This window comes from Myotis nattereri (assembly GCF_964212035.1).
Source record: "Myotis nattereri genome assembly, chromosome: 4".
NCBI classification, from domain to species: Eukaryota; Metazoa; Chordata; class Mammalia; order Chiroptera; family Vespertilionidae; genus Myotis; species Myotis nattereri.
Window position 1 is genome coordinate 92,604,619 of NC_138079.1, and position 15,546 is coordinate 92,620,164.

General features: G+C 45.2%; 1 protein-coding gene across 3 annotated transcripts in view; it reads left to right on the plus strand.

Annotated features, from left to right (window-relative positions):
• The window catches only part of CPPED1 (calcineurin like phosphoesterase domain containing 1), a 108,691-nt gene that overhangs the window by 60,892 nt on the left and 32,253 nt on the right, over window positions 1–15,546 (plus strand). For 2 of the 3 annotated variants that reach the window (XM_081089506.1, XM_081089507.1), the window contains exon 3: window positions 14,655–15,077. The exons of the other annotated variant lie outside the window; for it this stretch is intronic. In XM_081089506.1, the coding sequence (XP_080945632.1) occupies window positions 14,655–15,077 (423 nt within the window). The remainder of the gene's footprint in view (window positions 1–14,654; window positions 15,078–15,546) is intronic. 3 annotated transcript variants of the gene reach the window in all.

A 15,546-nucleotide genomic window follows, 5' to 3' on the forward strand; every position in this document is an offset into this window, starting at 1 on the left:
GTCATGGCCATCAAATGTTTTTGAATGATTTCATTGGTGATTCTCTCCTGTGAGTTTTTCCTGTATTTTCTGGTATTCATATTCTCCAGATACTGGGCTTCCTATACTGGTCCTCAAGTATTATCTCCTTTTTTCCATTTCCTTGCTTATCCTACTTTCTGAGATATTTCCACAAGTTTGTCTTTAAGCTTCTACTGGATTTTCATTTCTTCTACCATAGTTTTAATTTCCAAGAACTTTTTTTGGTCATTAATCTTTTTAAAAGTAGCATCCTGTAATTGTTTGATGAGTGCAGTATCTTCTTTCTCTGAGAATATTAATGATAGTTTTCCCCCTTCTCCCCCAATAGTCTCTGTCTTCTCCCGTTTTGATTATTTTGGCGTGGCTTTCGTATTGGCCTTTCCTCAGGCATCTAATGATCCTCGGTTCGCTGCTCCAGCTTGAGTGCAGTGAAGGAAGAATGCAGCACCGCAAAGCTGATGGGATGCTGCGTGGGGGTCTTGCACCATAGTGGTGAGGCTCCCCTGCTCCCCAGTGTCTTCAGGCCATTTTGGTTCTCAGATGCCCCGAGGAGACCCTTCCTGCCTGTGGCTGGAGGGCTCTGCCTGGCCGCTTTCATTGGGGGCGCGCTAGGATCCAAACGGAAGAACAAGGCGGTGTTCACAAAAAGGGGGCAAAACCTTTCATCTTAATCCTCCTGTCTTCTCTATGGTACCTCGCCCCTAACTCTACCTGCTGGGTCTCTCAGAATCCCCTGTTTACTTGTTACAAAAACCGAAACCGCCTTCTGCCAAAGTGAGGAGGACAGTGGTCCAGCTTCGTGGAATTTTTGCCATCTCTCTGTTTTAGGTCTCTGACCCCCATTTCCAAGGTTACCTGTCACCACAGATTCCTGGGCCTTTAGGGCCTCTGTGATACAAAGCAGATATTTAAACATTCATTTTCTTCACTTTTTTAAAATTGAGGTTTAATATAAAGTAAAATGCAAGTAATCTGAAGTGAAGAGCTTGATGTAAATCCACCCTTAACCACCACTTGGATCAAGATACACCAGAGGGCTCCCCCCTGCCTCTTCTGCGTCAGTAACCTTCATGCACTGTCAGTTGGGTTTGCCTGTTCTTTAATTTCATAAAAATGAGTCTTACAGTAGGTACTCTTCAGGCTTCTTTTCCTGTGCATACTGTCTGACAGTCATCCATGTTATTACATGCAGCAGCAATAACCTCTGCACCCTTTTGGTTTGGGACTAGGAGGCAGGCTGGAACGCCTAATCCTGAATTGGAAGTCAGGTCGTGTTCCCCAAAGAGTCAGTGGTGTGTGTTGACCCTACCCATCACCTAGGTTCCCTCTGGGCCTCCTTCCTTCCTTTGCAGAGAAGGCGACAGGCAGGGCAGGGATGGCAGTGAGGAGTCCCAGACACCTTTTCTGCTCACAGTGGTGACAACTATGTTGGCAGCCGAGATGACAGGCACTCTCAGTGCCCGTGATGTTCTTCATTATTGTTACATCCATCTAATGATTATGTCACAACTTATCTACTCATTCACTAGTGGTGGATTTCTGGGTCATTTCTATGTTGGGACTATGAATAAAGTTGCTGTGACATTCATATCATGTATTTTAGCCGAGCTGCACACTCATTTCTTTAGTTACGGACCTGGGAGTGGGATTGCTGGGTTGTTGGGAAGATGTAGATTTAACTTTGGGAAATACTTCCAAAGAGTTTTCAAAAGTGGTTGTACCAAACCAGTCACTTACTGACTTTCTCACTGCTAGCTGAATATTTAACTTTCTAGGTTGGCTAAGCCCATTCCCACTTGCCCGTCTGTTTCCTGGTTTTCATATTTCTGTGGTTTTCTCCTTTCCCGTCATCTTGTCCTTGAGAGTTCACTATCTTTGTAGTAAGATTTATGGAAGGAACAGAGCTAAGAGTTTTCAATACACCATTTTTAATTGGAAGCCTCTATTATGACTTTAAGGTGGCTTTTAGCTCTGTCTCACCAAACATTCTTACCCTGTGTTTTCTCTGAGTCACTTCTGCTTAATGGTTTTATAAAAACAAGATTTTATTGCTCTCAGCCTTCCACAGCTATCCATTGTTTTCTACATTCTGTATTGTCAACAAAATGACAAGACAATTCTGATCTAAGTCAGAAATGATACAGAACGCAGACTGAAGGTATAGTTTGTGGAATTCTTTCCCATAATTTTCTTTCCCCGAGTTTGCAAAACCCTCAGTATACTATGACATGTAGGATTTTCAAGCTGATCAAATGATGTTCAGGTCTAGGCATATGTAACTATCCCAACACTTAACCTTGTTATATCCCAAGTGTGTGTCCCAGGTGTCCCCTCACTCCTGGGACCTCTGTATCCTTTTGGTTTGGGACTAGGTGGCAGGCTGGAACGTCTAGAGGCCTGAATTGGAAGTCAGGTCGTGTTCCCCAAAGAGTCAGTGGTGTGTGTTGACCCTACCCATCACCTAGGTTCCCTCTGGGCCTCCTTCCTTCCTTTGCAGAGAAGGCGACAGGCAGGGCAGGGATGGCAGTGAGGAGTCCCGGACACCTTTCCTGCTCACAGTGGTGACAACTATGTTGGCAGCCGAGATGACAGGCACTCTCAGTGCCCAGGATACTCTGAGCTCCCAGACTCTGCACAACCCATCTGTTTACCATTCGGGCCCTTCCCTGGAGAGCTGACTCTTTGTCCTCTATTTAATCCCTCTTTGTCTATCTTTTCTGCATCACAGAACCAGCAAGATCAGTGCACTTCATTCCATGTGGATTTTACTCATTAGGATAATATTGCCATGAGGAAGGGCCCCGGTCACCTGGTCAGCCAACCAGGTAGCATGTTGTAATACAATAACAGGCTTGTCAGGATGCACTAGTGCAGGTGCTTAGCACATGGTAAGGACTCCATGAGTGACAGCTGCCAGCACATTTATTCTTCCTATGTAGTGGGCTTCTGAGTAACTCAGGAGGGTTATTTGCTTCATTTGGTCAAACTCCAGCAGTGACCTTGGGTCACATCACTCTTTCTTTGGGATCTCAAAAATATAATCAGCCTGCAAACTCTTCATTTTTATCTCCCATGCTTCTTCATGTATTAGAGATACATTATCCTAAAGCCACGAATGTTGTATGTTTTACTTCTATTGATGTAACAAATAATGTTTCTAAGTATGGATAACCACAAGATTATGCCTTTACTGACCCTCTAGTCAGATGCATTTAATATACGTATTGCTTTACATTATATTTCTCTCCAGTATATTAAATTATCTTATGATCATTGTGACCTACGGGTATAAATAATGGTTAGGTTCCTATGCATTTTTGAAAGGATAATAGGTTACAAAATTGGGCAGCAGTAATAAATCTCAAATTTTTGCTGGGCAAACAAACGCTGCAGCTGGGGAGAGAAGCTTGATGGTACCTCTTAGGTGATTGAATCAGAGCATTCGTCTGTGTGGTGGAGTAACTAGTTGTTGTGAGTTAGCCTGAGATCTAACAACCAGTTAAACTGTTTCTGTGACAAACCCTGGTTGCATTCCTAGCAGCCCATTTATGAATAAACTCTTGCACACAATAATCTGTAAAATAAACACCACTCTGAGAGGTTAAAAAAATTTATAATTGTAGTGTTTCTTTTCTTTTAATACTTCTAGATGCTCTAAGGGGATAATTTACAAAGCAACAAACCTTTTCAAGTTAATAAATCCATATTACAATGTTCTTAAGTGCAGAATTATGATGAATGTAGAAATTCTAAAGCCTTATATTTAGTTGAGGACTTGACATTACTCTGTCAGAATGGAATGCTTTAAAAAGTGGCTTTGATATCCAGAATTTCCCCTGCAATTTCAGTGACCCCTGAAACCTGTGGCAGACAATTTGGTCACATAATTTTGCTGCTTTGTATTCCCTATTACCACTAGCTGGAATGCCTGTCTGAATAATTAATTTGGCTGCACTTCAACAAGTTTAGAACTCCCCTATATTCAACACACAATTGGTTGTACTTACTGTACCTTGTAAACCCAGGGTCAGGTTGAAGCCTGTGAGGGTTACTTGCTCTTTATGGTCACTTAGGCTCTGGTTCACTGACCGGAGCTGTGAGGGCATCTCTGGCATAAGCCTTGTGTACGCACTCTAAGCTTCATGGGGAGGGACAGTGTCCTTGTTCATCACACTCTCCTGGCACCTCGCCCATACACATGACATTGTCACCAGATGAGGACTGAGCCCAGAGCGGGTCTGCCTAGGGCCAGTGGTAGTGTGTGGGTTCTTGACTTCATGCAGGAAAGGTTTCACAGTACGAGTCCAGGTGAATTTGAGAGCACATTTATTAGAGCTCGGGACAGTGGAATAAAGTACGGCCTTTGGGCAGAAGAAGCAACAGGAGGGAGCCTAGGCAGTGCTCTGCTTTGCCTTCCTAGAAACACTGTAGGAGAGAAGTGAGCCAACGTGGGCTGCTGTCAGCTCACTGGGAAGTCAGAGACCCCACTTGACCCCACTGACCAGCCAGTTCCCAGGCTGTCCTCCTCCATGGCTTTGTGTAGCTTGGCTCTGAGGCCTCACTCCCGGGATGCGCTGCTGCTGCCTGTCTCCTGGTTGCATGTCTCATGGGGACCCTTAGAGTTACAGTGGTTCTCAACCTTCCTAATGCCGTGACCCTTTAATACAGTTCCTCATGTGGTGGTGACCCCCAACCATAAAATTATTTTCGTTGCTACTTCATAACTGTAATTTTGCTACTGTTATGAATCGTAATGTAAATATCTGATATGCAGGATGTATTTAGGCGACCCCTGTGAAAGGGTCGTCCGACCCCCAACCTCTGGGGAGAAGGAAAGTTTAAAAGTTCATGCCCGAGAACAGGCATGGGTGTGTTCTAGAGCGAGCCTGTCTGGCATCATTTGTCTTGAGGGGGGCAAGAATCTTAGGGGAGGGTGTCAGCAGAATATTCATCAGCTTTCCAGGTGTGTTTTAAAATGCTAATGCATCAAAATGACTTCACATTGACTTCCTGCAGGAAAGATTTCACAATACGAGTTGTGATTTAGGGGAGTTTTGGATTATTCTCTGGTCTGTTTTACTGTTATCTTAGGTCTGTCTGGCTCTAATCGGGTTTTCTTATTTGTTTCTCTGACTTCATCCATCCTTTGGGTTGGCCGGCACAAATGGCACTAATCTGGTCTCTGTTATCTATCTCTCCAACCAGTGTGATTTAAGCTGTTTATTCTCTGGTCAGGAAGGAGAGGTATAAACCTCTCAAGTGTCCTTGATTGGGGAAGATAAGGTCTTATGATTCACTAGCTGGCTGTTAGTTGGTTAAATTGTTTGGCCTTGTTTACTTATCTTAGTTTCCCCTTTCTGCTACCTGCGGAATTGTCCTGGCTTCTTACTATCCTGCCTCAGCATCATTGGTGGGGTTTTGTTTTTTTTTCTCCTATTAGTTGAAAATAGATATAGCAAATTCACTATGACTGCTCAATGCCTGGAGAAACTGAGGCAGCACACAGTTAAGAACGAAATGGTGTCATGGTGACAGGACTGCTGACACAATGAAATAATGTGTGAAATGCTAACCTTGGTGCCCTGGCAGAGAGAAACACTTCCTAGTGATAGTGAGGGGCATGCTTATAATTGACTAGAGGCCCGGTGCACAACATTTGTGCACTTCGGGGGCTGGGAGGTCCCTCAACCCAGCCTGTGCCCTCTCAAAGCTGATGATAAGTAAATGCACAGCCCTCTTTGTGCTCGTGCAAAATGGCAGGGGCACTTCCACTGGCACACAAGCCATTCTGTTTCAGGAGCAGTCAGGAAACATGCATGTTTTGCATTGGGTTAGGTTTTCTGATGCTGTCTTCTGCATAATATGCCAAACACCCTCTCTCCATTGCACCACCAGAGGGATGAGGTGAGGCTAGCTGGGAGCACATATAGGAAGGAGAGATTAAGTATATGTAACTTTGAATTGTGGTTGAGAGAGGTGAGCCCTGTGACAGACTGGTGTCGCTGAAATAGCTCATGCTGGTGGCTGTGGGAGACGGATTGAGGGGCCAGTCAGAGGTTAGTGCAGTCCTGCAGGCCGTAAGCTATACCCGGGGAGAAGAAACGTGGGCCTGCAGTTCTGCGATGCCATAGAGGTAGCTAAAGGGGAGTTGAAGAGCATCAGCTCTCCTGGGGAAAGGCTCAAATACTGTAGACAGCTCTAGGGGTTAAGATTTCAACATATGAATTGGGGGGGGGGGGGCGGGGATGGGTTCAGTCCAAAACAGGCAGATGCTACTACCCATGTAGTTTGCAATAAGCCGCAAGTTGTACCTTTAATTGCCTAAAGATGAGCCACAGCTAAGTTAGGGAAAGAGACTTTAAAAGACAGGAGGAGTGGGGTTGGTGGTGGTGGTGGTGGTGGTGGTGGTGGTGTGTATGGAGAAGCTGCTGAACCTTCTGATTTTGTCCGAAGGTCTGGAGTGAGGAGGAAGGGTCCTGAGGCTGCCCAGCTGATAGCCCACTATGAAACCAGGGAAGGAGGAATAGACATGGGTGTTCTGTGTGTATTCTAATGTCTTCATGTTGATTTCTGCGCTTAGCCGATCCCAAATTAGACCAAATCCAGACACACATACCGAGCATCGTCATTGCACCAAGAAAATCCTGCTGGAGACTGACTGCTCTGCCAGGTGATGGGTTGCTGCACAGCCTGGTGAAGGATTGGGGGGCCGTGGTGAAGCCGGTCCCTGTGATATCCTGGCAGAAGGAAGCCCTGCGAGCTGGGGCAGGCCCAGAAGGCTGTGCGATGTGAAAGGATCTGACAAAGTACAGCAGCAGTTTTTAGGACAGGCAATTCTAACGCATCTCGGACTGTTATCCGCCTCCCCTTCACCGCCTCAGCTGGAGAAATCGTTGGGTTTGCAAGTAACTGCTCAGAGTGAGCTTACGCGTGGGCCATATTGATTTTGTTGTTCTTTAAGCTGCTAAATGTATTGACCCTGGAAGTCCACTCTCCATCCCCCTGGATGAGCAGCTCATTACACACCCTGACTGTGTCTCTCTTACTGAGGCTGTCCCACTATTTATTTAATTTAAATTTTCCTGACAGTGGTTGAATGTATCCGCATCAATTCTCGTTAGAGCTCTTGTGCCTTCAGGGACTAGGAAACAGAGAACTCTTATTTTCTTTAAGCAACATTCTTCCTTGTCCAGTTGCTACAGAGAACATTGATCTTGTTTAAAAAAAGAAGAAAAACTTCTTACTAAAACAGTAAATAGAGTCACAGTACTTGAAATCTATTCGCAGTATCTGTTGTTTCGACAACCTCCATAGGAAAGAGAAAATATTTTGCAGGTCGTGCAGTGGGTGGTTTTCAGCAGCAGTTTGCTGGTGGGAATTTGCCCTCGCTGAGTATTGGGCCGGGGCGGGGCGGGGATGGTTAAGAGGAAAGGAAACCCATGGGTTCGCTGTTCATTTCTTGTTCCATGTTTTCTGTAACCATGTTGCATTCTCCACTACCCCCAAAGGGGAAAACAAAATGTGTATTATCAGATTTTTGTGAGTGGCAGGGGAGCACTGCATCTCTGTGGTTTTGCCTGCCCCTCTGGCGGTTGAGATAGGCTTTACATGAGGCAGAGTGGCTATTTTCCCTTCAGAAGATGGAGCCCTGAGCTGGCGGAAGTGGTGGTAGCCTGGACACCATGTTCCTGTGAATGAAGTTGCTACCCGGGTTCTCAATAAACAGTAAAATCCTAAGGGAAGCTACATGGCCAAGAGTTCGTCTCATCCTTCCAGGCTTTCCCCATTGCTTCTGGAATACGATGGCAGTATTTCATGAAGAGCCATCCCAGGTTCACTCTGGTGTCTTCTTTTAATCTATGCCCCCAAGAAGTTAAATGAACTCTATAAATGAGCCAGGCAATGGGATTTTATTCCAGCAGCAGCATATAATTTTGTTTAATCAGGTTGAGCTGCAACCTGTATGAAATCAGAAATGCATGTTACTATCAAAGGTATGGAAGAAAAGAGGTTCCTTAGTTGAAACACCAGTCCCTGGGAAAGAGGGCTGAGCGCAAGGAAGCAACACCTCATTGAGAAAAGCTTGCTGGCGACTGAGGCCAGCTACACCCGGTCTGATTTCAGGTGCAGTTAGAACACTCAGAGAAGCTGACCTTCCTGTGTCTAAGGGCAAAGGATTCCTTCTCCGAGGGAATAGAGCCTGGTCTGGGGTGCCATCCCCTGAGGAGGAAGACGATGCCACATGCCAAACCAAGACCAAATCCCCTGAAGCCGTGGGCTGTGCAAAGACATGCAGGCTCTTGTCTGGGCTTGGCTGGGATTATATAAGGTCATCCAGTTTTGTTCGGTTCTAACACTGGTCTGATAACAACATATGGGTGTGTGTGTGCGTACAGTGTGATGTGTGTGTGATTAACATTCATGGAGTTAGTTATATGTCTTTAATTTTTAAGGTAAAATCCAATTCTGTATATGGGTAAGCAGTTGGTAAATCAGTTTGCTCCCCGCCTTCCCACCCGCCAGAGGCCAGTTTTCCTCCCAGAGACATCTACCAGGTTCTTGTATATCTTTCCCAGATACATTTATAAGTATATTTGCATATTTTTCCTTATATTTTATTTTCATCATATTGTTTATTTACATTTTGATAGAGGCCAACTTTCAAAAGTTATAAAAGAATATAAAGAATGTAGAAAATGTTTCCTTCTAACCCAGTGTCTCTCCCTAGAAGCAGCACATAGAACCAGTTTTTAAAGGCATCCTATCAAAGATGGTGTGTGCACATATTATGTGTAGCTCTCCTTTTTTTTTTTTTTCACACGAAAGGTGAGTCGTAAACTATGCACAAGGTACAACCAGACTTCATTTTTATTGTGCTTAAGAAGTGCTTTTTTGTTTTTAACCAATTGAAGGGAAGACCCTCCACCAGCAAAAAGATTATCACTCACTTTATTGTGGTACTAGCTTTATTGCAATGGTATGGACCAAACCTTCAGCATCTCTGAGGTATGCCTATATTGATCTTGCTTTTTTCCCTTAGTATAGATAGTCTTCCTCATTCTTTTTTGTGGCTACATAGCATTTCATTGATTGGCTAGACCATAATTTATTTACCCAGGCTTCTATCCATGTTCACTTAGGTTATCTATCATGATATGCTTCAACACTGGGTTGGGGTGAAGCAAGTGAGGTGTCCAGGGAACATAAGTTAAGGAGGCACCCACTCTCAGGGTCGTGCACATGCCAGGCCAGCGCTTGCACAAACCTGAGAGTGAGGTTCTTAAATTTTCCACTTACTCCCCTTATCATACTCCTAGCCCTGATCTGCTCTTACAAATTGGCTGCAATAAAAATTGTTATTTGTACTTTTCCCCCACACATTATTGTTGGGAAAAATTCCAGATGTTAAAACATGGGGATCAAGGTGTATGTGGGTTTTTAAATTTGAATGAAGGAAACCTTTTATACTCCAGTCAACACTATAAAAGACTGCCTGTTTCCCCATACCCTGACCAACAAATTGTATTAGCGACACTTTTAGATTGTTGCCAGTGGGTGGGTAACACATCAAGAAATATGTGGCCAAGCTGACTGTTTAATAGTCTTGCACCTCAATGTAGGAACTCATGGAATTGCCTGCAGTGCCCTCTCTCTTCCCCATGGCGGTCACTCTGCATCTGCTCTTGGCTCTGACCAGGAGGTGGTGTATGTATCCATTTCCCTTCACCGCTGAGGACACCAACTTTGGAGTCAGGCTGGGTTAACTCAGGTGGAACTTGAATCTAGATTTCACAAATAAAAATACAGGAACACAAATACTGTATGCTAATATTAAAATATCCATTTGAAATTCCATACAACTGGACATCTTATATTTTATCTGGCAGCCCTACCTGGGTTAAAATCCAGTGAGCATCTTATAAACTCTGTGACCTTGAATGAGGGCGTCACCTGTGACTTAGTTTCCCCGTTTGTGTTATTAATTCTGCATCGGTTCTTATAGGAGTGAGTGAGGCCATCTGTGTGAGGTGCTTCGCTCAGTGCCGAGAACATGGTCGGCAGTCTGCAATGTGCGCTTTTTGGTACTCTGGCTGCAACTCTGCACTGCCCCGCCTCCCGGTGCCAGATCCTCTTTCTGGCCTCGGCTTCACCCTGCTGTTGCTTTGCCTCTGAAGGCTTGCTCTTTTTCAGCAGGCCCTAAGTCCCTGTAAGCCTTTTATGTTGGCGGGAGTGTTGCTTTCTCTGGGAAGGCTCTCTCAATTGTGTGGGTCACCCCCACTCTGCTTTCACAGGGCCCGATGCTCCTGTCACATAACTTCACGTCTTGTGCAATCCAACATGGTCATTGCCTTTTCCGTGTTTGGTTCCCCTTCTAGACGCTGAGCTCTATGGGAACAAAGATAACTCCCTTCCTTCTACTGGTGAGGCCAAGACCTAGCACACAGTAGGACAGCAGGTGTGTTGAATAAATGCCTAGCTGAAGAGAAATCATTTCTGTTCTTCTAGCCCTATGATAACTGGGGTGTTGTAGATTTTGCCTCTGGCTTTGAAAGAGCAGTGACTCTATTTGGAGTTTAACTGTGAAACTTCTATTAATTTTTCATTACGTTTTATATGTAAAATCCTGTATGAGACCGAAGATTTTGGGAGCATAGCCACAGGTGCCAGAGTTCCGATTATAAAATGGAATCTTAAAGTAAAAAGAGGCAGTCATTCTAACTAAGACCTTTTCATGCACCTGACCCCAAGCAGCTCTGAACAAAAATGAACTGGTCATTCCTTCCCCTGAGGGGACTCGCCAGTTCCAAAGGCGAATCTGCTTGTAACTGTCCTGGAACTTTGTCCCGGGACGTTGCAGGTCTCTTGTCAGCATCAGCCTTGAGCAATGTCTTCCATGCACATGTAGCACTCCCATGTACCAAGTGCTAGTAGTATTCTGTTCAACTGAGTATCCCATCATCATGCATGTACACATCTTATAACAGCACCAAGGTTGGCTTTAAAGAACATAAACACCAGAGAGATGATCACTTTCCGGGGGAAATAATATATGGACAACCTTGGCCCACAGCAACAAGTGCAGACAATGATGGACATTTACATATTTTCTCCTCTGTGTTTTCTTATGCAAACAGGACAAAGCTTACACATATTTACATGGTCTTTTTTCTTTCCTTTCCTAGTATCACAACCCTGTTCTAGTTTTTATTACCTCCTACTGAAAACCATAAAATCGCCTCTCTGCCAGCCCCTCTGCCTTTGGTCAAAGAATCTTTATGAGGACAGAGTCCTTTTAACATGAACCCTTCTCAGAACACATCAAGGCTCCCACATCCCCACTGCCTCCCTCTCCTGTGTCTCCTGTGGGGAGACGTTGCTCTCAGAAGTACACCTCACCTTTAACCTGGGCAAGGGCCAGTCCGAGAACAGCCAGGCCGTGGCACAGTGTGTCTGCAGTGGCAGAAGCCCAAACAAGGCTTCTGAAAAAGCTGAAGCTTCTTGTGTGGTGGCCCTTGAATGAGCTGACCCAGAAATGCATGTGGAAGTTCAGGGGACCCTGCAAAAAGAAGAACAGAGTCGGAGGACTCACACTTCCTGATTTTAAACCTATTAGAAAGCTACAGTAATCAAAACACTGTAGGACTGGCATAAGGATAGACATAGATCAATGGAGTAGAAATGAGAGCCCACAAATAAACTCCCATATTTAGGGTCAGTTGATTTCTGACCAGGTTGCCAAGATAGTGCAATGGGTAAAGACAGTCTCTGTAACAAACGGAGCTGGACAACTGGCTATCCACATGCAGAGGATGGCTCTGCGTCTTTTTTTCTTTTTACTAACTTACCTTATTAGGATGAAATAAAAACATTTCAGTGACATACGGAAAGTCTCAACTCTTAGGCAAGGTAGCTAAAAGTAGATGAACACAAAAGTTGGCAGAATTTTGAAATGGATCGATCCGATTACAGTGGCAACCTAACCAAATCTTTCAGAAATAGATGCCGATCAACAGGCGAAAGCAAAGAATAATGACAGAGGATATCTGTATCACACCATGAACAAGTGTGACTGCATGGGAACCTGAGGAGCTGCGTATTCAACAATTGGAGAACGCTCCTTCTTACGCTCACAGGGGACGTCTAGGGAAACTGGCGCGTACTTGGCTGTAAAGGGAATCTCGCTGCTGCTACTCCCTTTGTAGTCATAACTTCTGAGACGTTCTTGTGTTTCCCTCTATTTCTTTCCCGAGTTATTTCTACCAGTTCCCGTTTCACCTCTGCCTATTTTATGACCGTCTAGGTCAGGGGTGGGCAAACTTTTTTTTTTTTTTTATTGCTTAAAGTATTACAAAGGGTATTACACATGTGTCCCTTTTTTTTCCCCCCGCCCTTGACAGTCCCCTGGCATCCCCTACCCCCCAGTGTCTTATGTCCATTGGTTATGCTTATATGCATGCATACAAGTCCTTTGGTTGATCTCTTACCCCCCTCCCTCCTGCCCCTCAACCCTGCCCGGCCTTCCTGCTGCAGTTTAACAATCTGTTTGAGGCAGCTCTGCCTCTGTATCTATTATTGTTCAAAAGTTTATACTGGTCTCTATTATCCATGAATGAGTGAGACCATGTGGTATTTTTCCTTCATTGACTGGCTTATTTCACTTAGCATAATGCTCTCCAGTTCCATCCATGCCGTTGCAAATGGTAAGAGTTCCTTCCTTTTTAGAGCAGCATAGTATTCCATCGGGTAGATGTACCACAGTTTTCTAATCCATTCATCTACTGATGGGCACTTAGGCTGTTTCCAGATCTTAGCTATGGTGAATTGTGCTGCTATGAACATAGGGGTGCATATATACTTTCTGATTGGTGTTTCTGGTTTCCTGGGATATATTCCTAGAAGTGGGATCACAGGGTCAAATGGGAGTTCCATTTTCAGTTTTTTGAGGAAACTCCATACTGTCTTCCATAGTGGCTGCACCAGTCTGCATTCAGGGGTGGGCAAACTTTTTGACTCGAGGGTCACAATGGGTTCTTAAACTGGACCGGAGGGCCGGAACAAAAGCATGGATGGAGTGTTTGTGTGAACTAATATAACTTCAAAGTAAACATCATTACATAAAAGGGTACGATCTTTTTTTTTTTTAGTTTTATGCATTTCAAACGGGCCGGATCTGGCCCGCGGGCCATAGTTTGCCCACGGCTGTTCTAGATGAATTCCTTCATTTCCGCTTTATGGTCTTTCTTAGCTGTAATTGCTTCATAAAGATGTTCTGCTTTCCTTTAAACTCATGGTGGACATGAAATGTTGGGTATAATTTTCATCCAGTATGGCAAGCTTTTCCAGGTGAGTTTTCATCATCCCCTGGGAAGCTGGGCAGCTCTTACCACCGTTTTTCTTGTGCTGTCTTTGCACAATACTAAGCATATTCATTGGGACTAACATGGCGCAATAAGCATGGCCTTCCTCCACATGGCTTTTCTCAGTAACGCTGCATGACATTTGAAACAGACGGGTGCATCTGTCATGTACTTGACAAATCACCTGGCTCCCCAGTTTGAAGGGAAGACTTTGTGTATCTTTGGCTCATAGCTCGCTCCCAGGAACTAAAGCAGACCCTTATGCGTAGTCTGCACTCAGTACGTTATTTGTTGAATAAATTAGCACAGAGGGGCTCAAAAAACAGATGTGGATTTGAATTGGTCATTTTAGAACCCATTTATTAAAGTTTTAATGCATTATTATATCAAGTGTGGAAGCCAGGAATCTGAGAGAGTCAGGTACCCACACACTTTTCATTTCTCAAGCTAAATCTGGGTGGGGAATATCTGACCCGTGGGCCGTTTAGGCTGAGATATCATTTGGTCTGTTCCTGCCAAGGCATTAAGGGCGAGTTAATTAAATGTTTGACCAAATATAGAGGCTAATTTTTAAGTTGATAATTGTGTATGGCCCATGAATGATGTTATAAATTTCCAAATGGCCCTCGGCAGTTAAAAGCTTCCCCACCCGAGTTAAATAATCATCTCCAAACTGAATCTTGTGCCGGGGGGGATACACTTAATATTAAGACATTGAGCACTTGAGCCTTTACACACCACTAATGGAGTATAAAATACCTCTTTCTCTGTGTGGGGAGCACTTAGCAAGGCACATATGAAAGGAATCATCCATTCAAATTCTAAGAAATTTTCCTATAAAGGTGCTCACACAGTCTGCAAGACCATGTGTATAGTATGAAAAACTTCAGTTTGGGACTACCGTAGGTGCACATCACGACCCGCTGAGATGGGGCGGGACAGTTTCAACTACTCATACTTACTTTTCATCTAAACAAAAGATAGAAACCAAGTTTCACTAACGTTTAATAGGACAGTGACTCCACGATCCTTCAGTCGGCACGTTGGGTCATTTGCCACTTAGTCATTGAAATCCAAGGCATACTGAGGGAAGGGCAGTTCAACCCAGAGGGCAGTGGTTTCCAACTCACTTGCTGATTTGCTTTTAGCATAGGCTTACTTTTGCAGTTTCCCTCTGCCCGGTTGAATGCATTTCTAGATTCTTCCCTCTTATTTCATGTGAATAAATGCCAAAACAACCTCAGCCATTTCAGAACGTGACCCTCACTCTTGCAGGGATGCCCTGGCGGAAGGAGCAGACGAAGGACCTGCAGCGGGTGCTCAGGAGCGTGGACAGCGACATCCCGCTGGTCCTGGTCAGCGGCAACCATGACGTGGGCAACGTCCCCACGCCCGAGACCATCGCAGAGTTCCGGGAGACTTGGGGAGACGACTATTTCAGCTTCTGGGTCGGGGGCGTCCTGTTCCTCGTCCTCAACTCCCAGTTTCTGTACGACGCCTCCAGGTGCCCTGCCCTGAAGCAGGCCCAGGACCAGTGGCTGGACCAGCAGCTGAGCGTGGCGGAGCAGCAGAAGTGCCAGCACGCCATCGTCTTCCAGCACATCCCCCTCTTCATCCAAAGCATCGACGAGGAGGATGATTACTTCAACCTCACCAAGCCCATGCGGAAGGAGATGGCAGACAAGTTCATCAAAGCAGGTAGCAGCGGGTCCCCAGTGTCTGGGTGGAAGAGTGGTCCGAAGGGGAGGTTTCCAGATCCTTCTGCCCCTCCACAACCTGGCGAAGGGGTTCTGATTCAGCTCTGTCACTCACTGGCCATGAGGCCTGGGACAGGCTGCCTCCGTTTCCTCATCTGTAAAATAGGAACAGCAAGAGTAGCTCTCATAGGCTGGTTGTGAGGTTAAATGAGAAGAGGCTGAAAGCATTAGAATAGCCCCTTAGGCAGGGTACTAACGTTGTGGTAGCTGCTCACAGCTGAGGGTGGGGGTCCTGCAGGTAGCGGGCACTGGGGCAGGGTCTGAGTGTGACTACATGTGTCCCTGGAAAGGGAAGATGCCAGGGCATCTTTTCTCCTTTCTCTGAGGAGCAGGAACTTGCCCACGGGCAAATGATCTTTAAGAGCCAAGCTTCCCACTCCCTCAGGTATAACCTGGGAAGTCCTGGGTGG